This window comes from Oryctolagus cuniculus, chromosome 1 (genome assembly GCF_051225735.1).
Source record: "Oryctolagus cuniculus isolate XC-2025 breed Fujian yellow rabbit chromosome 1, ASM5122573v1, whole genome shotgun sequence".
Classification (NCBI taxonomy): domain Eukaryota; kingdom Metazoa; phylum Chordata; class Mammalia; order Lagomorpha; family Leporidae; genus Oryctolagus; species Oryctolagus cuniculus.
This window is the reverse complement of record NC_142867.1, coordinates 788,168-813,863: the sequence shown is the minus strand read 5'-3', so window position 1 is coordinate 813,863 and position 25,696 is coordinate 788,168. Positions and strand designations below refer to the sequence as shown.

General features: G+C 60.0%; 1 protein-coding gene and 1 non-coding gene across 10 annotated transcripts in view; both read right to left on the bottom strand.

Annotated features, from left to right (window-relative positions):
• The window catches only part of NAP1L4 (nucleosome assembly protein 1 like 4), a 37,055-nt gene extending 12,098 nt beyond the window's left edge, over positions 1–24,957 (bottom strand). For 2 of the 9 annotated variants that reach the window (XM_051841533.3, XM_051841534.3), the window contains exons 1-8: positions 24,818–24,957; positions 15,707–15,737; positions 15,170–15,228; positions 13,977–14,076; positions 8,774–8,915; positions 8,549–8,635; positions 6,157–6,288; positions 3,296–3,367 (exon numbers count right to left, since the gene is read on the bottom strand). In XM_051841533.3, coding sequence (XP_051697493.1) covers positions 3,296–3,367; positions 6,157–6,288; positions 8,549–8,635; positions 8,774–8,915; positions 13,977–14,076; positions 15,170–15,228; positions 15,707–15,720 — 606 coding nt within the window. In that variant the 5' untranslated portion in view covers positions 15,721–15,737; positions 24,818–24,957. Of the gene's footprint in view, positions 1–3,295; positions 3,368–6,156; positions 6,289–8,548; positions 8,636–8,773; positions 8,916–13,976; positions 14,113–15,169; positions 15,229–15,706; positions 15,738–24,792 lie in introns of all 9 variants that reach the window. The other 7 variants (XM_089306885.1, XM_089306882.1, XM_070057706.2 and 4 more) reach the window with 4 other exon arrangements.
• LOC127489767 (small nucleolar RNA SNORA54) lies at positions 2,745–2,870 on the bottom strand. Its single transcript, XR_007917642.1, has one exon. It is a non-coding gene; the product is annotated as a small nucleolar RNA SNORA54 (small nucleolar RNA).
• Positions 24,958–25,696: the final 739 nt, after the last annotated feature.

Below are 25,696 nucleotides of genomic sequence, written 5' to 3'. Positions count from 1 at the left end.
CAGGCCGTGGGCCCCACCCTCAGTGGACGGGGGCCTGCACAGCCCTACAGAGAGAGCAGCACAGGCAGTGGGCCCCACCCTCAGTGGACGGGAGGCCTGCACAGCCCTACAGAGAGAGCAGCACAGGCCGTGGGCCCCACCCTCAGTGGACGGGAGGCCTGCACAGCCCTACAGAGAGAGCAGCACAGGCCGTGGGCCCCACCCTCAGTGGACGGGGGGGCCTGCACAGCGCTGCAGAGAGAGGCGCTCAGGCCGTGGGCCCCACCCTCAGTGGACGGGAGGCCTGCACAGCGCTGCAGAGAGAGCAGCACAGGCCGTGGGCCCCACCCTCAGTGGACGGGAGGCCTGCACAGCCCTACAGAGAGAGCAGCACAGGCCGTGGGCCCCACCCTCAGTGGACGGGAGGCCTGCACAGCCCTACAGAGAGAGCAGCACAGGCAGTGGGCCCCTCCGTGCTGGCAGAACCCGAGTCTACATTCTGGGCTGTGAGGGAGAAGAGGACAAACCTTGGGTCCAGGACAACAGCACCCTGCACTCGGGGCTGGCGCAGTGGCACAGCACGTAAAGCCACCACTGGGGACACCCACGTCCCGTACCAGTGCTGGTCTGAGCCCCACAACTTAGCTTCCCATCCAGCTTCATGTAAACGCATCTTGGGATGCAGCCTATGATGGCCTAGACGCCTGGGCCCTGTCACCCACGTGGGAGACCCAGAGTGAGTTCTGAGCTTCTGGCTTTGGCCCAGCCCAGCCCTATCGCAGGCGTCTGGGGAGGTAACTGGGGGTTGAAGAACTCTGCTCCTCCGACAGATGAAAAGTACGAGACTCATGCTCACAAGTAACAAAAAGGAAACTGAGAGGCACTTTTTTGGGGTAGCACAGAGCAGAGCTGAGCAGACACCCGGGGCATCCTGGGAGCACAGGACGAGGTGAGAGGCACTCTCTCTCTCACCAGCCGCATGGAGGGATTCTCCCTCTCCCTGGGAGAAACACCTGAGTAGTGCAGACACCTGCCTCAGCCCCAGGCGTGAGGACAACGCACAGGACAGGCCTGGCCAGACACTGCCTGGACTCTGCCCCGGCCCTCCGGGTCCCTGTTCCCCTGAGCACTGAGGACAGACAGGCTTACAGCCAAGGCCGCTGGACAGCGCTACTTCCATGTTTATTGTGGTACAACAGAAACGGCAATACATGAAAACGTGACTAGCAAGACTTCCCCCCCCCAAAAAAAAAAAAAAAAAAAAAAAGGGAAAACAAAACTAAACGTGTAAGACTTCCAAACAAACCCTTTCCACAAAGAGGTGAGAGAGAATCTGGCCAAGAAGCAGTAAGTGGCGGAACTGTGAGGGCTGAGCCGGGCGTCAGATGCCCCCCGAGAGGCAGCAGGCCAGCAGAGGAGAGAAGTCGGCACCCCGAGGCCACCCCCTGTCCAGGCGGGCGGGCGGCCTCCGCGGAATCCCACCGCTCTTCCCCTGTGCCCCTGAGGTCCAAAACAACAAGAGCACACAGAGACCGGGCAGGCAGTCTGCTGCTCCAGGGGCCTGCCTTCCCCGGCGTGCCGTTGTCACCTTCCTCCTCCTCTCTCCCTCCTGTATCATTTCTCCTCTTTTCCTCCTCTTTCCCTGTCTAGTCAAGAGTAACACCCCAAAGGCACCTGGAGAAGAATTAAATAAACTGCCTAACCCCCAAAAGAAAAGCCACCTGGGGAGCTGGCCTCGCGGTGCTGTAGCACAGTGGGTAAAGCCACCACCGCCTGCAATGCCCGCAAACCACACGGGCGCAGGTCCGAGTCCTGGCTGCTCCACTTCCGACCCACCTCCCTGCTAATGGCCTGGGAATATAGTGGAAGATGGTCCAAGTGCTTGGCCCCTGTACCCACACGGGAGACCTGGAAGAAGCCCCTGGCTCTGGCCTGGTCCAGCTTTGAGCAATGCAGCCATTTGAAGAGTGAACCCTCTCTCACTCTGACTCTGCCTTTCAAATCAAAAGGGCGGGGAGAGGAAGGCACCTGGCACAGTGGTTACAGGAGTTCCCGTCTCACATCTGCCTGCACGTGCCCAGCTTCCTGGTCTAAGCACACAGGACACTCGCAACGGGGGGAGTGAGGGCAACCAGTCATAGCCACTGCAGCACAAGCCATGGGGACGTGCAGGAAACAGGAGGACGGCCGAGCAAGAGGGAACCCAGAGCCAGGGTCAGCAAGCAGCTGTCCAACAGGAGCACAGGAAGAACCGGGAAGACCCAGCGCAGGGCCAGCAGCTGAACGTGGACGCCAGCAAGACGCATGGCATCACGCATGGCACACACGCACACCCGGGGGCTGGGCCGCAGGCTGTGTCGCGGCATCCCACTCGGGCACGAGTTTTTGTCCTGGCTGCTTCACTTCCCATCCAGCCCTCTGCTGGTGCGCCTGGGAAGGCGGCAGAGACAGCCCAAGTGCTGGTCTCCCTCTCGGTCTCTCCCTGTCTCTGTCTGTCTGTCTGTCTCTCTCTCTCCACGGTTCTGCCTTTCAGATAAACAGACTCACAAAACAACACACACACACACACACCACACCCCCAACGTACAAGCAGAAGAGACACACCGAGTCCCACCTATCAGGTACCACCTGAGGCCCTCATCTGTTCACCTGGCACCTGACGGCTCCAGGGAGGGGGGGACGTGCTCCATGTCCCTGTCACTCATGGGTGGGGGGGGGGGGGTATGTGCTCCATGTCCCTGTCCCCCTCACAGCCCTCACACCACATTTGTCTCCAGGACTGAAACCGGAAGCCACCAGGCAGTCAGTCGTGTGTCAATCCATGGCAATGCTGTGGCACTGGAATGGAACCCGTCAGCCACAGCCAGGCTACCGGGTCACGAACAGTGCCCCCAGGGGCAGCAGCCTGGGCCACGTGGGACCTGCCCGTCCAGAACAGGAAAACAGCATTCAGTCCCGGCCGCAGCGCCTTAGGGCAGTTAGCGTCTCTGCACGTGCCTCCCGTCACCGTGGCCTTCTGAAGCACACACCCGGTCCACACAAGCTGTGTGGCACGCAGGAGGTGTGATGTCCTCATCTCCAAGAGGCCAGGCACTGTGAGCATCACCACAGGCCGGAGGTAAAACCCAGGACCCCTTGGTTCCTCCCGTGACTGTGCAGCTAGACTCCGGCCACAGCCCCGCGAGGGAGAGGGCGGCGCGGGCTGTCCTGCTCGGGGCCGCCCAGCCAGGGAGCCACAGTGCTTGCCCCTGGCTCTCGGTTCCTTTGCCTCGGGGTTGAGCCGCTGACACCAACTAGGAGACTGGTCAGTACTCACCATCGGCTGCCCAGGGTCTGAGAACTTCACTTTGATGTCCTGCAGGTGTTTCAAGATGGGTTCATCGTACTCCTAATTAAAGACAGAACCGAAGTTGCAAACCACAGGCTTCCTCAAATCCTGACCAGCAGCAGCAGGAGTGGGCAAGTTCAGCGGTGTCCGGACCAGCTACTGACTTTGCCATCCGCAGTGAGGAGTCCCCCAAATCCCCACACCTCGGCCCCCTCTTCAGCACTGAGAAAGCCCCGGGAGAAAACCCCGCGAGGCCTCTCGCGAGTCCCCTGCGCCTCCCTGGGTTCCCACCAGTCCTGAGTGGTGACCGCCACCTTCCCAAGTCTGAATCCTTCTGGCATCACAGAGCACAGCAACAGAACACCAAAAAGGCGCCGAGCAAGTCTCTAGCCAAAGCAACCAACTGGCAACAGTGTTATGGCACTGGGCTGAGCCACTGGCACCCCAAATGGGTGCTTCTGATCCAGCTCCCTGCTGATGTGCCTGCGAAAGCAGCCGAGGACGGGCCGAGTGCCTGGGCCGCCGCACCCACTTGGGAGACCAGGATGGAGTTCTGTGGGCTGCTGGCTTCAATCCGGTCCAGCACTGGCCATTGAGTCATTTGGGGAGGGAACCAGTAGATGAAAGATCTCTCTCTGTTACTCTGCCTCTCAAGTAAATAAATACACAAATCTTAAAAAAAAAAAAAGTTTGTGGGGCCACTGTTGTGACACGTGGGCAAAGCCATGGCCTGCAATGCTGACATCCCACAGGGGCGAGTCCCAGCCATAGCAGTGGGTCCTGGCTGCTCCACTTCCCATCCAGCTCCCTGCTCACGTGCTGGGAAAGCAGCAAAGGATGGCCCAAGCGCTCGGGCCCCTGCGCCCATGGGGAGACCTGGACAAAGCTCCTGGCTTCAGCCTGGCCCCAGCCCTGGCTGTTGCAGCCATTTGGGGACTGAACCAGTGGATGGAAGATCTCTCTTCCTCTCCTCTCTCTGTAACACTTTTAAATAAATCTTTACAAAAACAAAAAGTCATTAAAAAAAGGAATTCAAAGCTAAGTTTGTTAAAAAATAAATAAAAACCCAGATAGTTTTGAAAGAAAGCCCCCCTAGCACGAGGTCAGGCCTTCAGCACCAGGCATGGACGCCAACCCTCCACGGCGCCCACACCGTCGGCTCCAGGGGCCACGGTGAGGCTCCCACGCCCTCACAGCAGACACGCCCACGGACAGGTTCCTCACTGCCCCGCCCCGCTGCGCCACACTGGCAGACAATCCAGGGACCATGGCACAGCGACGGGCACCTCAGGGCCTCACACTGCCACAGCCGATTTCAGAACTCAACTACTCTGACCAGAGACACAGAGCCGACGGACCCAGTCACTCCGTCGTCAGGACCTGACATCTAAGCAAGATGGGACCTGCAGCCGCCACCTGCTTCCAGGCTATGCCTACCGCTCTCCACACATCACATGCACACTCCACAAATGCCAACGTCTGTCTACAGCTTCTAAAACAAGTGTCAAGATACCTGCCACTAACACAGGGGTGCTGGGGAGAGTGAACCACAGCTACGTGCACCACTGCTCTCCCAAAGCCGAGACGACGCTGGAGCACCTCCCCCAGCCTCAGCTACAAAGCTGCTGGCCACGTGGCCACACATGCACACAGAAGGACTCCAGTCACCTAACAGGCACCAAAACCCACTACGCTGAGGGCGCCTCCACCCAGCAGTGTCAGATGCAAACCTGGCAGCCATGCCAGACACAACCAAATCTGCATTCTCAGCAGGTGCGCGCCAGATCGCACGCACACCGAGCAGCAGAGCACGCTCCGTACGAGCACATCTCAGCTTCCCTCCAAGCCCCCCTCCCACCCTCGTCCTCGTGTCTCCTTGGCCCCATTGCGGAGGAGCATGCTATGGGTATGGCTGTGTGCGTGTGGGTGTAGGTGTGCGTGGGTGCAGGTGTGTGTCCATATACGCACGTGAGGATGGGTGTGGCCGTGTGGGTGTGGGTGTGGGTGTGCGTGGGTGCAGGTGTGTGTCCGTATACGCACGTGAGGATGGGTGTGGCCGTGTGGGTGTGGGTGTGGGTGTGCGTGGGTGCAGGTGTGTGTCCGTATACGCACGTGAGGATGGGTGTGGCCGTGTGGGTGTGGGTGTAGGTGTGCGTGGGTGCAGGTGTGTGTCCATATACGCACGTGAGGATGGGTGTGGCCGTGTGGGTGTGGGTGTGGGTGTGCGTGGGTGCAGGTGTGTGTCCGTATACGCACGTGAGGATGGGTGTGGCCGTGTGGGTGTGGGTGTGGGTGTGCGTGGGTGCAGGTGTGTGTCCGTATACGCACGTGAGGATGGGTGTGGCCGTGTGCGTGTGGGTGTGGGTGTGCGTGGGTGCAGGTGTGTGTCCGTATACGCATGTGACTATGGGTATGGCCATGTGCGTGTGGGTGTGGGTGTGCGTGGGTGCAGGTGTGTGTCCGTATACGCACGTGAGGATGGGTGTGGCCGTGTGCGTGTGGGTGTGGGTGTGCGTGGGTGCAGGTGTGTGTCCGTATACGCATGTGACTATGGGTATGGCCATGTGCGTGTGGGTGTAGGTGTAGGTGTGCGTGGGTGCAGGTGGTGTCCGTATAGGCGCGTGAGGATGGGTGTGGCCGTGTGCGTGCGGGTGTAAGTGTGCGGCTGTGTGTGTGCACCCCACAACATCGGCTGGTCTGGCCTTGGGGGCACTGGAAATGCACTAGACGGCAGGTTCGTACTCCAGCTGGGAGTCGGCCGGGGAACCACGTCAGACAGCAGCCGTTGGCAGAGCAAGGCTCCCCGGCCCCGCCCCACAGTGCCCCGGGCGCCCCGGCCAGCTGCTGACCCGCACGAGCTCGCTCAGCATGTCCACGTTTCTGAAGATGGTGAACCAGAACTCCGGGATCCCTCTGGGGGTCGGCTCCTCTGCTGCGGCTTCTTCCTTCTCGTCTGTGACCAGCTTGCTTTTCATGTCTCCCTGGAACGAGACGCAGCGTGGACGCTCGGCCAAAGCAGCCCCGCCACGTGGGCACCTTCCGCTGCAGCACCCCACCCATCTGAGATGGTCCCACCACACCACTTCACGTCAAGGGGAAACGCTCGCACGGCAAAGGTCCCACGTTTGTGCAGCGCTCCACTGCTGCTCCGGGTGAGCAAGGGGTGCCGGCGGCGCAGTGAGCCAAGCGCCAGCTGGGCCCGGCGCTCTGCTGCTGCTGTGCCCAGCACTGAGTTCCTTACTCCCACGGGAGAGGCCCAGCTGGGCTCCGGACTGCCGGCTTCAGCCCGCCGCGGCCACCTGGGGAGTGAACCGGCACTTGGAAGAGCTCTCTGTCACGCTCCTTAGTAACACATACATAAATCTTAAAAAATTACGGAGGGAAAAGTACACTTGAACTAAGAATCTGGCCTCTGGTTAACATTTGTGAGGTCAGGGGCTGGGAGGAGAAAGCTGAAGTTGGAAACGTTTGCCACAGCAACAGAGCCCAGCCCCTGGGAGACAGCAGGATGCTGGGCAACGTGCAGGGGACCGCGGGGAGGAGGACACCAAGGCGGGCTCGCACGAGCACCAAGTGGGGCCCGGGGAGACTCCAGGCGCGGCCACGTGGGGCTGTTAGGATGACCCCATCATACAGGTTTTAATTAACAAAGAACTGACTCACACCTACACATATCCACAGCCTTGGCTTCAACTGAAACAGGTTATACTTTAAAAAAAAAAAAAAAAGACTTACTTATTTATTTGAAAGTCAAGAGTTATAGAGAGGCAGAGGCTTCAGCTGGCGCCACAGCTCACTTGCTAATCCTCAGCCTACAACGCTGGCACCCTGGGTTCTAGTCCCGGTTGCTCCTCTTCTAGTCCAGCTCTCTGCTGTGGCCCGGGAGGGCAGTGGAGGATGGCCCAAGTGCTTGGGCCCTGCACCCGCATGGGAGACCAGGAGAAGCACCTGGCTCCTGGCTTTAGATCGGCACAGCGTGCCAGCCGCAGCAGCCATTTGGGGGGTGAACCAACGGGAAAGGAAGACCTTTCTCTCAATCTCTCTCTCACTGTCTAACTCTTCCTGTCAAAAAATAAAATAAATAAAAATTTAAAAAAAAAGAGGCAGAGGCAGAGAGAGAGGGAGGTCTTCTATCTGCTTCTGCTGGTTCACTCCCCAGACGGCCACAATAGCTGGAGTGGTGCTGATCCGAAGGTCTCCCATATGGGTGCAGGGGCCCAAGGACCTGGGCCATCTTCTACTGCTTTCTACTGCTTTCCCAGGCCATAGCACAGAGCTGGATCAGAAGTGGAGCAGCCGGGACTTGAACCGGCGCCCATATGGGATGCCGGCACTACAAGCGGTGGCTTTACCTGCTACGCCACAGTGCCAGCCCCTATACGTATTTTTAAAGATCAAAAGCATACGGTTGGGGTGGGCATTGTGGGACACCGGGCTGAAGGGCAGCGCGTGACGCCTGTACCCGACACCAGGGTGCTGGAGTCCCAGCTCCTCTGCTTGGGATCCGGCCTTCTGCTAACGCATCCCAGGAGGCAGCAGACGAGGCCTCAAGTGCTTGGGCCCCTGACACCCACGTGGCGCCTGGTCTCAGCCGGACCCAGCCCTGGCTGTGGCAGGCACTTGAGGACTGAACAGGGGATGGAAGATACCAACCCAGCTGCTCTGGCTTTCAAATAGATGAAGCAAATATACATACATACATACGACACAGACACACACACATGAAATGGCTAACAAAATCAGCACATATCTTCAAAAAATCCCTATTAGTTAATGGTACAGGATACAAACCATTTGTATCTCAAACACACAATCGGGCTACCAGGGTGAACCTTGTGGGATGCTGCGACTGCCCACAGCCCTACCACCAAAGGCTTTGCGCACAGGGACCGGCAGAGCACGCCGCGAGTCAGGGGCCGCTGTGGCCACGGGTCTCTTGGCCCACACTGCCTCACTGTGGCCAGGCAGGAGGTCTGCAGGCCGCCTCCTCCAGGTGCCCTGACCCCTGCTGTCCAGGAGCAGCTCCCTCTGCTGGCCGCTGCCTTCTCGGGCCCGAGACTGGCTGCGCCTGCCCTGACACACACCGTGTCAGACAGGATTCCCAGACAGGATTAATTCCTGGAATCCAAACCCCCAAGCCAGCGAGGAAGGGGCAGGTCCTCAGACCTCTTCTCTGGAACTCAGAGGCGGAACCACCCCCAGCCCCGAGCGGAACACGAGCGCCACGGCTCCCAGACTCACGGCCAGCTTCTCCTCCTCCTCGTCGTCGCTGTGCCACTCCGACTCCGCGTCCGTGGGCTCCACGTCCCCAGTGATGAACTCTCTCCTCTGCAGCAAAGACAGCCCCGTCAGCACCTGGGCACCTGAGCCCGGGAGGGACACTCGCTAGCTGTCATTCTGACGCGCCAGTACTCACTCGGCAGAGCCGGCTGCTCTGCCACAAAGCCAGCCTCGGCAGAGCCCTACCTTGTCAAACAGAGGCTGGTACAGAGCCGCGTACTTTCTTTCCAGGTCATGAACTTCTTCGTAGAACTTGGCTTCTATGTGAGCGCACTTCACCTGCAGCTGTTTCAACGCATTGATTCTTCTTTTCACTGCTTTCGGTAAGCTAACGGAACAGAAATAAAATATTTTTACGCCTGTAAAATAAGGCAGCATGCTTTCCAGTTTTACAGAATAGGTCTAGGCTAACACAGAATTAACACCCTTAGTATGAGAGCTCCTGCGGGCTTGGCGTCGGGCGCAGCAGGTTAAGCCACCTTAGCGCCGGCATCCCAGATGGGCACCAGTTCGTGTCCAGGCTGCTCCACTTCCCATCCAGCCCCCTACTAACATGCACGGGAAAGCAGCAGAGGACGGCCCAACTGCCGGGCCCCGGGCCCATCCAGGGGGTGAACCAGGGGTGGCCGGTGTGTCTATCCCACTCTCTACTGCCTCTCTTCTTGAAAGTCAGAGCTACAGAGAGAGAAGAGGAGACACACACAGAGATCTTCCAGTCACTCGTTAACTCCTCAGATGGCTACAACAGCCAGGACTGGCCAGGCTGGAGCCAGGAGCCAGGAGCTCCCACGTGGGTACAGGGGCCCAAGCACTTGGGCCATCTGCTGCTGCTTTCCCAGGCCACAGCAGAGAGCTGGTTCAGAAGTGGAGCAAACGGGACACGAACCAGTGCCCATATGGGATGCCGGCATCACAGGTGGCGGCTTCAGCCACTATGCCACAATGCCAGCCCCAGTAACTCTGCTTTTCAAATAAATAAGCAAATCTTAATGAAAGATAAAGAGCTCCTAAAAACCATTATGACAAAGGCAAACCTCCCAACAAAAAAATGGGATAGATGAATCTGGTAATTCACAGAACCACGCGGTGTCCAGCTCAACTCCTGAATACCCAAGAGGGCCAGCACGTGAAGCCGCTGCCTGCGACACTGCAGCCCGCTGGGCGCCGGGTGAAGACCTGGCCGCTCCGCTGTCCACCCAGCTCCCTGAGGATTTAACTCTGCCCTTCAAATTCAGAAAAGAGCAAGAAAGCAAATTCATAAGAATCATCATCTTTTATTAAAAAAAGATTTATCTGAAAGAGAGTTATAGAGAGAGAGGTCTTCTATCCGCTGGTTCACTCCCCAAATGGCCACAACGGCCAGAGCTGCGCTGATCTGAAGCCAGGAGCTTCTTCCTGGTCTCCCACCTGGGTGCAGGGGCCCAAGCACTTGGGCCATCCCATGCTGTTTTCCCAGGCCACAGCAGGGAGCTGGATCAGAAGTGGAGCAGCCGGGACTGGAACCTGCACCCATAATGGGATGGGGCTTTAACCTGCTGTTCCACAGTGCCAGCCCCCATAATTTTTTCCTAAACAAATTGGCAAATAAAAAACTGAAACACCTAAGTCTGACGAGGCAGAGGGCAACGACGCTCTGTGACTCCTCTTTTAATTTTTAAATCTTCATTTGTAAGGCAGAGAGAGCGAGCAAGCAAGCACTCTCCCATCTGCTGGTCCACTCCCCAAAGGCCTGCAGTAGTGGCCAGGACAAAGCCAGGAGCCAAGAACTTAGTTCAGGTCTTGGTGCACATTAGCAGAGCTGGAACCAGAACCCAGGTACTGTGATGCGGGACGCAGGGGTCCAACTCTAACTCACTTTCCTAAGGACAGACAAGGACCTTGAAAATGTTCCTTCTGGGGCTGGCGCTGTGGCGTAGCGGGTAAAGCCACTGCCTGCAGTGTCAGCATCCCATAAGAGTGCCAGTTCAAGTCCCAGCTGCTCCACTTCCGATCCAGCTCTCTGCTATGGCCTGGGAAAGCAGTGGAGGACGGCTCAAGTCCTTGGGCCCCTGCACCCACGTGGGAGACCCGGAAGAAGCTCCTGGCTTTGGATCAGTGCAGCTCCAGCTGTTGCAGCCATTTGGGGAGTGAACCAGCAGATGGAAGGCCCCCCCGCCGCACCGCCTCTCTCTGTGTAACTCTGACTTTCAAATAAACAAATAAATCTTTTAAAAAGATTTCAATTTAGTGATTCTATTTTTAAGAACTCAATTTGCTTTGTTTAAGTTTCAGTTTCTATGCATTACTTTTATAAATCCGAAGAAAAAAACTTTCTTAAATCCATCAAAATTGGGGCTGGTGCTGTGGCACAGCGAGTAAAGCCACCGCCTGCAGTGTCAGCATCAGATAAAAGTGCCAGTTCAAGTCCCAGCAGCTCCACTTCCGATCCAGCTCTCTGCTATGGCCTGGGAAAGGAGTAGACGATGGCCCAAGTGCTTGGGCCCCTGCACCCGTGTGGGAGACCTGAGGAAGCTCCTGGCTCAGACTGGCTTACCTCCGGACATTGTGGCCATCTGGAGAGTGAACAAGCAGATGGAAGACTTTTCTCTGTCTCTCTGTAACACTGCCTTTCTTATCAATCAATCTTAAAAAATCCATCAAAATTGTTTAGGAGCCAGCTTTGTGGTGACAATTAACCAGGCGTTGCAGGCACTGGAGTGAGGCCTGGCTGCATCACCTCTGATCCAGCTCCCTGCTAATAAGCCTGGGAAGGCAGTGGAAGAGGACCCAAGTGCGTGGGTCCCTGCACCCCTGGGGAGACCTGGATGGTGGTCTGGTTTTGGCCTGGCCATGCCCTCACTGTTGCAGGCATCCAGGAGGTGAACCAGCGGGTGAAAGATCTCTGTTGCTGTGCTTTTCAAACAAAGTAAAACTTTAAAAACACCTTAGGGGGCCAGCGCTGTGGTGCAGTGGGTAGAGCCGCCACCTGCAGTGCCGGCATCCCATGTGGGCACCGGTTCAAGTCCCAGCTGCTCCACTTCCGATCCAGCTCTCTGCTATGGCCTGGGAAGGCTGTAGAAGATGGCCCAAGTCCTTGGGCCCTTGAACCAGCATGGGAGACCCGGAAGAAGCTCCTGGCCCTGGCTTCGGATCAGCACAGCTCCGGCCGTTGCAGCCAAGTAGCAAGTGAACCAGTGGATAGAAGATCTCTCTTTCTCTCTCTCTCACTCACTCACTCACTCACTCTCTGTCTCTGCCTCTCCTTCTCTCTGTGTAACTCTCTCAGATAAATAAATCTTAAAAAAAAAAAAAAAAAAAAAACTTAGGTGACAATCAGGTGGGACAGAGGAGCCCCTGGGTGCGGCTCTGCCTCTTGAGCACTTGAGCACGAGGCAGCCCAGCCCGAGGACCAAGCTCGTCCCCCAACACTCCTGTGCCAGGATGCAGTGTAGAACAACGGCGTGGACTGCACAGCCACAGCCACCTAGAGCCACAGGGCCTGCAGCCAACGCTGTCAGCCAGCACTCAGCGCTCCAGGCCACTGGCCGGGCAGAACCAGGGAGAGCAGGGCAAGGACACGTGGACCGTCCTCTCCTCTGAGCCGCAAGCTTGCATTTGTTTACATTGACAATTATTTATTTGAGAGGCTGCGAGAGGGAGAGAGAGACGGCTCCCATCTGCTGACTGATTCATCAAATGACTGTAATAGCCGGGGCTGAAGACCAGGGCTGGGAGCCCAATCCAGGTGGGTGGCAGGGACCCAGGTACCAGGTCGGCACTGGTGGGACACTGGAGCAGGGAGCCAGCGTGGAAACTGAACCCAGGGAACCCGACACAGTCCACAGACACCTGCCTGGTGTCTTCACTAGACACAAATGCTGCACCCTGATCATACAACTTTAAACTAGTTTTCGATTTTTAAAGTCATCCCACTAGAGTAAAAATCACAGGGAGGGGGTGGCGCTGTGGTGTAGTGGGTAAAGCCACCGCCTGCGGTGCCTGCATCCCACATGGGCGCCAGTTCAAGTCCTGGCTGCTCCACTTCCTATCCAGCTCTCTGTTGTGGCCTGGGAATACAGAAGATGACTCAAGTCCTTGGGCCTCTGCGCCCACATGGGAGACTTGGAAGAAGCTCCTGGCTCTGGCTTGGCCCAGCTCCAGCTGTAGTGGACACCTGGAGAGTGAAGACTCCTCTCTCTCTCTCTCTGCATCTCTAAACAAAAAACAAAAAAACAAAACAAAACAAAAAAAAAAACCAGGAGTCCAGGACCCTGGGCCCTGGTGTCCTCCAGGCCTTGGCAGGGAACACACCCCACCTCCTCAGCAGGTGCACCTACAACAAAGCCAGAGTGGGCCCAGTTCCACCCCACGTCACTTGCTCGTCTTGGTGAGTGCTACCCCATTCACTTAGAAAGTTTTACAAGTTTATCTGACTGGCACAGCAAGAGTGACAGCAAGATGCTCCATTTACTGGCTCACTCCTAGATGACGGCTCCTTCCAGGCCTCCTGTGAGGGTGGCGCCACTTCCTCCCAGGGTGTGCGTCAGCAGGAAGCCGGGTCAGAGGCAGAGTGGGGACTTGACCCAGGCCCTCCAGTGCTGTGCGCAGGCATCTAACCAGGCACCAGACGCCCACCCTCACACCCCAGAACCCACCACTCGCTCACTCAGCACTGCTCCATCGCACTGACAGTCTGCAAAAACCCCACAAAACCCGACGCCAGGTGTGGGCACTGTGGTTGCTGTGATGCCAGCCGCCCGTCCTGGATGAGAGAACCAACAGCTCCGTTTCCCACCCAGCTCCCTCCTACCACTCCTGGGAGAGCCCCCGAGGGAATTCCAGGCTCCTGGCCTCAGCCTGGCCCAGCTCTGGCCACTGCAGCCATTTCGGAGTGACCACTGATCACTCTCTCTCTCCTCTGTCATTTGTCATTTTGCCTTTCCAAAAACAAAACAAACAAACAATCTTACCCACCAAGTAATCCCCAGAGGAACCCCCGAAGCGTCCCTCCCCGTCGGCGAGCCCTGACCTGGGGACTCAACCTACGTGCAGGGGCGTTCTGAGTGCAGGGGAGCAGGGGAGCCCAGGCACGGCTCAGACGGGGGCTGTGCCAGACCCTCGGACGGCGAGGACAGAAAAAGCAAAGGTGTCGCAACGCAGCCTCACACAGGTGGGCCCAGGAGGACTTCCCGACGTGATTCTGCCTGACTCGGCGGACCGGGGCGTCCTCCGGTCGCCACAGGCAGACAACCACCCCCACCAGCCTCTACGCTCAAGCGCAGGGCACAGCTCCCAGCAGGCGAGGTCCGCACAGGGACACACACTCATTCCTGCTGGAGGGCACCGGACAGGGGCTTGACCTTGCTCTCATTCCGTTTCTGAGCTGCCCCCCGCCCCCCCGTGCACTTACGTTTCGATGTAGCTGGAGGGAGTGTGGGACACACTGTCCAGGCGCTCCTGCAAGGCTGCCAGGACCTGAGGATTCTGCATCACCTGGTCTGTGAGCTTTTCTAAGAGTCAGAAACAAGACCAAGCTTCAAAATTGCCTGCCAGGGAATAGCCAAGAGCCAATCACTACCAACACTCGGCTTTGCCTAGACACCGTAACTCCCAGACACAGCGACTTCTCGGAAGCACAGCTCTGGAAATAACCAGCACCCCGTGAAAAGCATGCGACACTGCCAGCCACCTGAACGGCTGCAGGATGCCTAGGGGCTCCTGGCTCTCACCTGGGGCTCGGGCAGCCCCGGCCTCCTGACTGAATGTCCCCAGCCCTCCAGGGCCCCTTGGGTAAACGGCAAGTCCAGGTCTCAGGAAGCAAAGTTCAAGGTGAATCGGAACGCCACGCTGAGCTCCAGTAAAACACGCAGGGAGCTCGTCCACAGGGCTTACAGGCCGTCCTCAGGGGCGACGTGCACATGACGGCACACAGAGCACAAGACCGCATCCGGGGCACCGGTGCGAAGGGGGTGATGTGACGTGCACCTGTGACGTGCAGGACTGGCCAAAGCCAAAGAGCACCCTCTGAAGCCACCCACGTCATTACGGACCCAGGGAGACCCACGGGCACAGAAACCCCCGTGTGACAGCCGTGCCTGACAGGGGGGTCACAGGGCCTTGAGAAAGCTGCAGACAGCTGACACCACGGGCCTCCCGCTGTGCCGCCCAGGACACCCTTCTTGTCAAAACATCTGCCCTGAAGTCATCGGGGGAAAGACCAGCCGTGGCATCCTCTGGGAACCTCCCCAGAGCACTCGGCGTGAGAAGTGTGGGAGGCAGACCGAACACAGCCGGCCCTGGAGCAGGCTCGCCGGCAGCCACACGCTCCAGCAAGAGCCCGGCCTTGCCTCTAGGAAACGAGAAGACGTCTACAGCCTGCTTCCTCACAGCCTAGGGAGGGGGCGCACGTTTTTAAAATGGGGGCACCGCGACCAGGATTTTCGAGGGACAGCAGGTGCAGGAGGCGCGCGGTCCGCGAGCTTTAGCCTGCAGGAACACTTCAAGCCGCCTGCACCCTGGCGGACACTCCGACCTCTGACGCAGTCCGCTCTCCCAGAACTACCAAGCGAGCGTCTGGACGACTGGCGCGTGCCAGGCACTGACCTGCGTTGCTCGTGTTCTTAGCAGCCTCCGTGGAATCTGAAGGAACCCCATCTGAAAAACTGAAGCCGCACGCTCAGTTACCGCAGACAGAGCACGCCCGACCGCCCGCGCTCCTGCACCCCACCCCAACGCAAACCTGCCCTCTGGGGCTGCCTACAGTGTTCATTTTACAACCGCTTTCTTCTAACTACCTGCTCCCAGCACGCAAACAGGCTCCTGTGTGGCCGGCCGCTCCCAGGATCAACGCAAAGCGGTCCTGGCGCAGGCATGAGCAGCCCCGCAGACAGAGAGAGGCCCAGCTGCTCTCCAGGGGGGCTGAACACAGCCCCTGCACCGAATCACACCCCACCCACAGTCTGACGCCGAGCTATGCCGTGCCTTCACCCAGCCTGCTGGCCACGCCACCCCCAGCTGAGGCACGTTCTTTACGGCTCAAGCGCCGGAATCTTCCGCTTTGATGCCAGTGACGACGACTACTGATACAGCTTGCTCTCCAATGGATTTTCAATTCCAATAAACAAAGTCCATTTGGCTTACCTGTTATCTGCCATCTGAATGTTTTTATCCCCTGCAAATGAAAAAAAAAAAAAAACGATTAATTTACATTCAGAAACAAAAATATCTGCTTAGGTGTACCCTTGGGCAGGAGGGAACATTCAGGGTGGTGGAGACCTGACTTTGCTTTTTAAGGAAGCACCGGCTGAAGACTTAGTTATTTATTTGCAAGGCAGAGAAAGAGAAGGAGAGCGACAGGTCCTCCATCCATCTGCTGGCTCACTCCCCAAACGCCACAATCCACAGCCAGGAGCTTCCTCCGGGTCTCCCACGCGGGTGCAGGGGCCCAGCCACTTGGCCCACCTTCCATGGCTTTCCCAGGCCACAGCAGGGAGCTGGAAAGGAGTGGGGCAGCCGGGACTGGTGCCCACGTGGGACGCCGGCCCTGACCTCACACCCTGGCTCGGTTACCCGGGCACACTCATCTGCCAGAGATTCTGCAACCACACACTTTTCTACTCACAAGAATTTCCCAGGATCACAACCTCCAGAGCAAGGCACGTCTCGTTTGCCTTCTCTCTCTAATCCATTCACAACAGCACACACAGTAATGTCAGCCCAAGCACTGCAGAACAGTAAGGGGACGGCTCCCTCCCAGGATAAGCGTCCGTCGACACTGAAGCGCCGCTGTGCGAGCAGACCGGCGCCCACTCAGTGCAGCCACCTGAGCCTCCTAGGCCCTTCCTCAACCAAGAACTGCTCGTGCAGGGTGACGTCGCCACCACACCGAGCGCCTCTCTCAGGCTGTCCAGCTGGACCTGCCTCACAGGTACCTGAGCAAAAACCAAACCACTCTAAACAACAAACACTATGTATTTGAGAAAATCACTCCAATTAGAATTTTTTAAAAAGATTTATTTATTTGAATGTCAAGAGGCAGAGGCGCAGAGAGAGAGAGAGAGAGGATAGGTCTTCCATCTCCTGATTCACTTCCCAAACAGCCACACTGACCAGGCCAAAGCCAAAAACGCGAGCTCCCACGGGGGTGCAGGGGCCCCACGTCCACTGCTTTCTCAGGTACATTAGAAAGGAGCGGAGGCCGGCACAACGGCTCACTAGGCTAATCCTCTGCCTGCGGCGCCAGCACACCAGGCTCTAGTCCCGGTTGCTCCTCTTCTAGTCCAGCTCTCTGCTGTGGCCTGGGAGGGCAGTGGAGGATGGCCCAGGTCCTTGGGCCCTGCACCTGCATGGGAGACCAGGAGGAAGCACCTGGCTCCTGATCGGCGCAGCGCACCAGCTGCAGCAGCCATTTGCGGGGGTGAACCAACAGAAAAAGGAAGACCTTTCTGTCTCTCTCACTGTCCACTCTGCCTGTCAAAAAATTAAAAAAAAAAAAAAAAAAAAAAAAAAAAAAAAAAACTAAAAAAAAGAACAAGGAAGCTGGATTGGAAGTAGGGCAGCCAGGGTTCGAACCAGTGCTGACATGGGACGCCGGCACTGCAGGCAGCAGCTCTATCCACTGCACCACAGCGCCAGCCCTTCCAACCAAATTTATGATCCACAACTGCTTCATATTTAACTCAATTGCAGTTTTCTTTATTGTGTTATTATTATTTCAAAACACAACATGCTAATTATTTTCATTACTTTTTCTTTTTCAAAAAAATCTAAATTGGGTCCAGAGCTGTGGCACAGTGGACGAACGCTCATCCCACAAGCGCTGGTTCAAGTCCCTAACACGCCTGGGAAAGCAGCCAGAGAGGGCCCAAGAGGGGGTGGATCAGAGACTGAAAGAGCGCTCCCTCCCTCTCTCTGTAACTCTGGCTTTACAAATAAAAATCAAACTTTTTAAAATATTATTTAAGGAAACAGACTACAATCAGAAGGGAAGAAATAATGTGACAAATCCTCGCAGGGCTGCCGTCACCCACCCGAGCGTCCACAGGCCCTGCCCCCACCGCCTCTGCACCCAGCTCCCTCCACTCAGGTCTGCTCTGCCCCTCACTCCCGGGCCCCGTGTGGGCAGTCACAATGTTCCCAGGCTGAGGCCAGCTTCTTCCCGCACTGTGAATGTGAGGTAGGTGAGCCTAGCAGCGAAGACACGGGTCTCCACCAAGAGTGCCTGGATCCTGATCCATGGGAGACCTGGCTCCACCCCAGCCACCGCAGGCACTCAGGGCGTGAGCCGGTGGACGGAGGCCCAGGCTCGGCTCCTGCTCAGTGCATGCAAGGGTGAGACAGGCAGAGCTTCATGACCACCTATGAACACAGCACTCCGACCACTAGCGTCTCCCACGAACCAGTTAACCATCGAGGGGCCTGTCCCCCACCAACCAGGTAACTAAGGAAGGGCTTGTTATCGCGTTTTCTTTTTTTTTTTTTTTGTTATTGTGTATTTTCAAAATCTTATTTATTTTCACTTTATTGGAAAGCCAGAGAGACAGATTATATTCCACCTGCTGGTTCACTGCACAGATGCTGGCCAGTCAGGGCTGCGCCAGGCCGAAGCCAGAAGCCTAGAACTCCATCCCCGAGGGGCAGGGACCGGGGACCGGAGCCGTCACTGCCACCTCAGACTGGAGAGACGGAGACTTGAAGCAGGTACTGCGGCGCAGCTTGCAAGACTCCACGCGCACGATGCTACCGTGCTGAATGGCCGCCCGTTAAATGCTGCTGCCACGGCCCCGTGAGTTTGTGTGGCTCCCAGCCACAGCTCCGCCGTTCCTCCCTCCCATCCATGCAATGGACCTTCACAGCGGATCTCTGGGCCAGAGACATGAACAGAGCTGGACACACGGACATCAACTGAGATCTGGCCGCACAACGCAAACGCTGCATCGCCTGCTGCTAACGGTGCCCTCCCCAGACCACACTGACCCTACTGAGAAGCCCACTGCCCCGGAAGCAGCGTCACTGCCAGTGTAACAGACTCGTCCTCACCGGACGACCAATCCCTCAGAGCCACACACGTGCAACTCCCAACACCGACCACACAGGCAGGGCCCAAGTCACGCAGGCACACTCCCAGCAACCCCGCCAGGGGAGCCTCCCTCGGCGCAGACAGCTGCGAGGGCCAACTCCTGCTCTCTCCACTCCTGTCCCTTACAATGTGCTTCTGGCGGCCAGCGCCGCGGCTCACTAGGCTAATCCTCTGCCTACGGCGCCGGCACACAGGGCTCTAGTCCTGGTCGGGGCGCTGGGTTCTGTCCCGGTTGCCCCTCTTCCAGGCCAGCTCTCTGCTGTGGCCCGGGAGTGCAGTGGAGGATGGCCCAAGTGCTTGGGCCCTGCACCCCATGGGAGACCAGGAGAAGCACCTGGCTCCTGGCTTCAGATCAGCACGGTGCACTGGCCGCGGCGGCCATTGGAGGGTGAACCAATGGTAAAAGGAAGACCTTTCTCTCTGTCTTTCTCTCTCACTGTCCACTCTGCCTGTCAAAAAAAAAAAAAAAAAGAGAGAGAGAGAGAGAGAGAGAATATGCTTCTGGCCCATTCTATGTGCTGCTTGATGCGAAGCCAACACAGTTACCTTAAACACTGCTCCCTTTACACGTGGAAAACTCTGGTGGGTGTGATGGACCGTAAACAGCTCGAGTTCAATCCCTCCAAGTGTATCACCACAGCCCCGGCTGCCCCACCTCCATCCAGCTCCCTCTACTGGCCCAGCAGAAGACGGCACAAGCACTTGGGTCCCTGGAGCCCACGCGGGAGACCCAGATGGAGCTCCTGGCCACTGCAGCCACCTGGGGAGCAAACCAGTGGATGAAGATCACTCTGGCTCTTCCTCTCTTTCAACAAATCTTAAAAAAAAGAAAGCACCCACTGGAACTGAATGTCGGTTTATGAGATCACAGTTCGTGCTTCGTCGGAAGGTTCTTCCACTTCTATTCCAGATTGACTGACTGACGGGAGAGCGACGTTGCGTCAGCGGGTGCACTCCCCAGTTGGCAGCAACGGCCAGGGACGGTCAGGAGCCAGGAGCTCCACCTGGGTCTCCCCCATGGGGCAGGAGCCCACGTCCTTAAGCCTCACCCGCTGCCTCCAAGGTGTCTCCCAGGAAGCTGGAGCGGAGGCAGAGCAGCTGGGGCCGTGCAGGACTGGCGGGGACGCAGGCGTCTTGAGTGCGGCTTCGTCTCCGGGCCACAGCCGGGGACGCCGGCCAGCATCCCAGGGAACCCTGCTGCGAGTCCCAGCAGCTACACTCTGGCCCAGCTCCCTAATACCCCTGGGAAACCATAGTAGCTTTCCAAAAGAAGCAAATCATAACAAAATAAGTAAATACATACATTTTCAAAAGAACGTAGTGGTTCAGAGTCAGAAACCTTCAGCTGGGTCTACAGCTCTACAAAGCACGGCTTCTACCCAGGCAAAGCTGGGGCCAGGAACAACAACTCGGCCATCGCCACTATCTCCTGAGGCCTTCTCTGGCAGGAAGCCAAGTCAGGAGTCTGTCCAACGGGGTGTGGGTGTCTGAATGTCTCAGCCAAATGCCCACCTATGGACCATTCTAAGACAGCGTCAGCTGGGGAGTACGGTCACACTTCACAAAACCACAACCTGTACACAGGCAGGATTTGCTGTAAGAAAGTCAAAGGCCCTCAACGTCTTTACTTGAGATACCTGAACAACTAAAAATCCTTTGAGGGCCGTGCTGTGGGTACCAGGTAAAGCTGCCACCTGCAGGGCCTGCATCCCATACAGGCGCCGGGTTCGCGGCCCGGCTGCTCATGTGCCTGGCAGAGCAACACCTCCCCTGTGGAGACCCAGGCCATCTGCAGGTAACTGGGGAGTGAACCAGTGCATGGACGATCTCTCTCTGCCTCTCTAGCTCTTCCAAAGAAATATTTTTCAAAAATTCATTTAAATGTAAGTGCTCCATTTTGGTGAGTCTCCTGTATTAACCAGGGGTGGTGGGTGGCCTCTAAGGGAAGCAGCCTGAGCCTTCGACCCGGCACAGTTGCGCAGCCCCGGGGGCAGGGGGCGGGGCTCACCCTCGGGCGTGCTGAGCTTGTTTTCCATGAGAGCCGTGTCACGCGGGACACGCGATGAGCTGAGGCGGAATCGAGACACTCTGTAGGGCAGTCCAGCGGTCTCCCCCACAGCGCCTGGCCGATGTCCCAAGCCCTCTGATAGCCGGCGTCTCTGCTGTCACCCGTCAGCAGAGTCCGCATCCACGCCACTCCCAGTATCAGCAGTCAGCCATGCTCATTAAAAAGCCAGAAGCTAGGCAGGTGCCGTGGGCTGGGCCCTTGCAATGCCAGCATTCCACATGGAGTCCCACTCCCTGCTAATGTGCCTGGGAAGGCAGAGGGAAAGTCCAAGTGCTTGAGCCCCTGCGCCCATGAGGGAGACCGGGAAGAGGCTCCTGGCTTCGCACTGGCACAGCTCCAGCCGTTGTGGCCACCTGGGGAGCCAGAGGATGAAGACCTCTCTCTGCAATTCTCCCTTTCAAATAAATAAATCAATCCCTCAAAAATAAAAGCCTACAGGGCCCGGCACGTGGACGAGCTGCTGGGGTGCTGTGGGATGCCCACCGCAGTGCCTGGTTCAGGTCCAGTTCCTCTGCGGAGGATCCAGCTTTGTGCTAACGCACAGGCGAGGGGCAGCTCCCGACAGCTCGGGCATGGGGGGTGGGGGGGTCCTGCCACCTGCTCTGAGCTCCTGACTCAGCCTGATCCAGGCCATAGGAGTCAACCAGGGATGGAAGATCTGTCTCCTTCAGATTAAGAAATATATATAGAAGAGGCTTTAAGACCACATGTAATATGTACATGCCATTTAAAAATAAAATATCTTAAAAATCACACAACATGCTCACAGACCGGGCCAGCGCTGTGGCCTGATGGGTAATGCCTGTGGCGCCGGCATCCCATACGGGCACCAGTTCTTGGCCCGGCTTCCACTTCCCATCCAGCTCCCTGCCGATGCACCTGGGAAACCAGCAGTGGAGGATGGCCCAAGTGCTTGGAGACCCGGATGAAGCTCCTGGCTTTGGATCGACCGAGGTCTGGCCTTGCAGCCATCTGAGTGAACCAGTGGAAGGAAAACCTCTCTGTCACTCTTTCAAATAAATCTTTAAAAAAAAAAAAAAAAAAAAAAAAAAAACTGGAAAAAAAGACTTACAGGTAAGACCGGCAAATAGTGACAGGAACGGGGCCCCTGCTCGGTCTTGAAAACCATGAAATCTCTTGTCAAAAAAAAGCACAAACCACGATGGACAGTGCTCGCCTGCTGTCCCACTGAGACACTCGCTCTGCAGGGCAGCACGGAGTGTCCACTTCCCACTGCTGCTGCGAGTCTGCCCGTCTCTGTCTCTGCGCACGGCGGGGGTGGAGACCCCGGGCGCCCGGCGGCCTGGGAAGGCTCAGGCCGGAGATGGCTCCTCAGCTCCACAGCGGCGACCTCTGCCACCCTGTCCACCTGCGCACGGGCAGGGCCCTCCAGAGTCCTGCTGCAGGCCAAGCCAAGGCCTAGAAGTTAACCCAAACCCTCTACCTCCACGTGGGGCACAGGGGCCTGTCCCCACCCCACCCCACACTGTCTTCTGGGGAACTCACTGGAATACGACGGATCGAAGCGAGCGTCAGAAAGCCCAAGTGCTCCTAACCCAGTACTTAGAGGCCACACTGCCCTGTTAGCAGCACCTCCTCCCACGCCACGCCACGCCACGCCACGCCACGCCACGCCACGCCGGAACCACGGGCCCCAGCTCCCACTGCTCACCCACAAGCGAAGCGACAGACGCTGCCTGCCAGAACCCGGTCGGTGCAGCCCCAACCGACCCTGCACAAAACCACCAGGCCAAGACGATGCTACGCACTTTTGGACAACACTGAAGCGCAGAGTTCACCTCTCAGGAGCACGGGCTGAGAAGCCACACACAGCGGGCTCTCCCACAGCACGGAGGCAGGACACGCCTCTCCAGCTCCCGGGCCAGCCACGCTCAAGACCAGCGGCCGGCCGGGGCGGACCACCAGTGAGTGCCACAGAACACCCCTCCCTCCCCACTGCGGCCCACGCCTCCCGACAGCCAATCCCAGAATGCTTCTCCCTCTACCCTTCGCTAAGGCCTTCCACACAGACAACGCAGCAAGCCAGGCGCCCAGCACGCCCAGACCGGACAAGGGCGGCTTCCTGCGACTCCTCGGACTCCTAGGCCGCTTCCCCCAGCGCAGGGGCAGGGGCAGAGTCGGGGCGGCTCCCCCCAGCACAGGGGCAGGGGCAGAGTCGGGGCGGCTCCCCCCAGCACAGGGGCAGGGGCAGGGGCAGAGTCGGGGCGGCTCCCCCCAGCACAGGGGCAGGGGCAGGGGCAGAGTCAGGCGGCTCCCCCCGGCACAGGGGCAGGGGCAGGGGCAGAGTGGGGCGGCTCCCCCCAGCGCAGGGGCAGGGGCAGAGTCGGGGCCGCTCCCCCCAGCACAGGGGCAGGGGCAGAGTCGGCAGCTCCCCCCAGCGCAGGGGCAGGGGCAGAGTCGGCAGCTCCCCCCCGGCACAGGGGCAGGGGCAGAGTCAGCGGCTCCCCCCCCCCCCCGGCACAGGAGCAGGGGCAGAGTCGGCGGCTCCCCCGGCACAGGGGCAGGGGCAGAGTCGGCGGCTCCCCCGGCACAGGGGCAGAGTCAGGGCGGCTCCCCCTGGCAGAGGAGCAGAGGGAGAGTGGGGCGGCTTCCCCCAGCACAGGGGCAGGGGCAGAGTCGGGGCCGCTCCCCCCCCGGCACAGGGGCAGGGGCAGAGTCAGCGGCTCCCCCCCCCCCCCCCGGCACAGGGGCAGGGGCAGAGTCGGGGCGGCTCCCCCCAGCACAGGGGCAGGGGCAGAGTCGGCGGCTCCCCCGGGCACAGGGGCAGGGTCAGGGCGGCTCCCCCCGGCACAGGGGCAGGGGCAGAGTCGGGGCGCCCTCCCCCCCACCGGGGCAGGAGCGGGGGCACACGGCGCCCACCCCCCTGCTGGGCTCAGTCTTCCTCTCCAACAGAGTAGGTGCACCAGAGCCTGCAGGATTCGCACCGACAGGAGGAGGGAGGCGAACCCAACTCCTTCCTGCCGCTTCTCCGGCCACACGGAGGTCCCCTCAACAGAGCCCGTGACCCCGCGCCCGGCCCCGACAGCCCACCGCAGATCTCTCCGGCTCACAGGCGCCGGTGAGGGGTCTGGGGGAGTCCCGCAGGCCTCGACGCTCACCAAGCACAATTCCCAAGTTCGCTGCGCGGGTCGGGAGCGGGCAGGGAGACCACCGCCCGGCGGCTCCCGGGGCACCTGTGCGGCCTCCTCACGGACCCGCTGCCTGGCGAACCGCACGGGAAACCGGGTCAGACCAGCAAGCCTCCCCTCGCCCCGAGCAAGTGAGAAGCCACCGACACGCGCAGGAAACGCACTTCCGGGAGCTCCCGCTCCCACCGCCAGGTGGGGCCGCCGCGCCCGCAGACCCCGCAGACCCCGCAGGGCCCCTCCAGGCCCCTCCAGGCCCCGCGGGCCACGGCGCGCCCTGGCGCCGAGAACCCCAACGAGCTGCCGCCCTCGGACCGCACGGGCCCCCCCCCGACCTCCGCCACCCCAGCAGCGCCCCGGGCCCGCGCTGCGAGTCCTCGGCACGTGACCGGGCGGCCCGCCCCTCTGGAGCGTCTGGCGGCCGCCCGGCCCGCGAGCGGCCCCGACCCGAGCCGCCGACTTCGCCGGCTGCGGACGTGCAGGGCGCTCAGCGGCGCGGCTCCCGCGCGGGCCCCGGCGGCCCACAGGCCGAGCCCGCGACCCTCGGCGGGGAGCTCGCGGGAGTCCGCGCTCTGCTGTGCGTTCTCTCAGCGCCCCGCAGCGGCCAGGGCGCCCCTCCGCGCTGCACTCCCGGGCGGGCCGCCTCGAAGGCGCGGGCCCAGGCTCCCGCTCGCGCGTCGGGCCGCGGGGCCCGCACCTTCCCCCCGGGCCACGGCGCGGGACAGAGCACCCCTGACCTTCAGCCCCGGCGCGCGCGGCCGAGGGGCGGGCGCCCAGCGCGGGCCCCGCGGCCCCGGCCGAGACCCGCGCCCGCCCCGCACCGCCGCCGCGGCCCTGCCCCGAGATGGCGCCCAGGCCCCCGCGGCCCGCCGCGGCCCCCGCCCGGCCCCGGCCCCGCTCCGGCCCGCCCACCGCAGGCCCAGCGCGCCGTTACCCGGCCGAGCCTCGCAGACCCGCACCTCACGCCTCCTGCGGCAGTAGCGGCTGCGGCGCTCCCTTCGCTCGCTCCGGGGGCTGCGCCGCCGTGGCCTCCAACAACGCTGCTTCCCATTGGCCGAGCCTCCAGGCCCTTCCCTCCGCCAGCAAAGCGGGCTGCGATTGGACGGACGCCACGCAAGTCAACTGCGCCTGAGCGCGGCGGGCGGCGACCAATCGGAGGGCGCGCCGCGCGCAGCCCCGCGAGGCGTATGCAAATGAGAGCGTGTGACGGCATCGCCGGCGCGCAGCGCGCGTTCCCGGGGGCTCCGCTGGTAGGGGGCGGGCGCGGCGGAGCGGGGCGGGGGTCCCCTGCAGCCCCCCTTGCTCCGGGCGCGCCCCTCTCCGTCCGGGGTGAGCGTGGGGGTCGCGCCCCCTGCCCCGGGCACCGCCTGCGTCTCGGGGTCTCAGCAGCCTGGCTCGGGCCTGGGGCACACCCGGCCGCGCCCGGGGGCACGCAGGGACGCGGGGCCCCGCATCGGACCCCGAGGCCGCCTGGAGCCGTGCAGGCGCGGGCGGTCGGTTCCGCTCCGTAACGGGGCTCGCGCGCCGAGGGCTGGGGGCGGCGGGGTGCGGACGCGCATTGCTGTCTGCAGGCGGGGACGTGAACCCCGGAGGAGCCGCGCAGGGTCAGCTGGGGCAGGGTCCTCGGCGGCCAAGACGGCTGCGCCCGGGCGCACTTCCTCCGCGGCTCTCGCCCTCTCGCTCTCCCGGGGTCCCCTGGGTCGCGGGCCGAGGGCACGGCCTGGGACGCCTCTCTGTCCGCCCCGGTCACCCGCAGGGAGACGTCCGCCCTCCCGCTGTGGGCACGGCCGGTGGGTCTCCTGTGGCCCTGCGGCGGGTTCAGTAGCAGAAACGCGTCC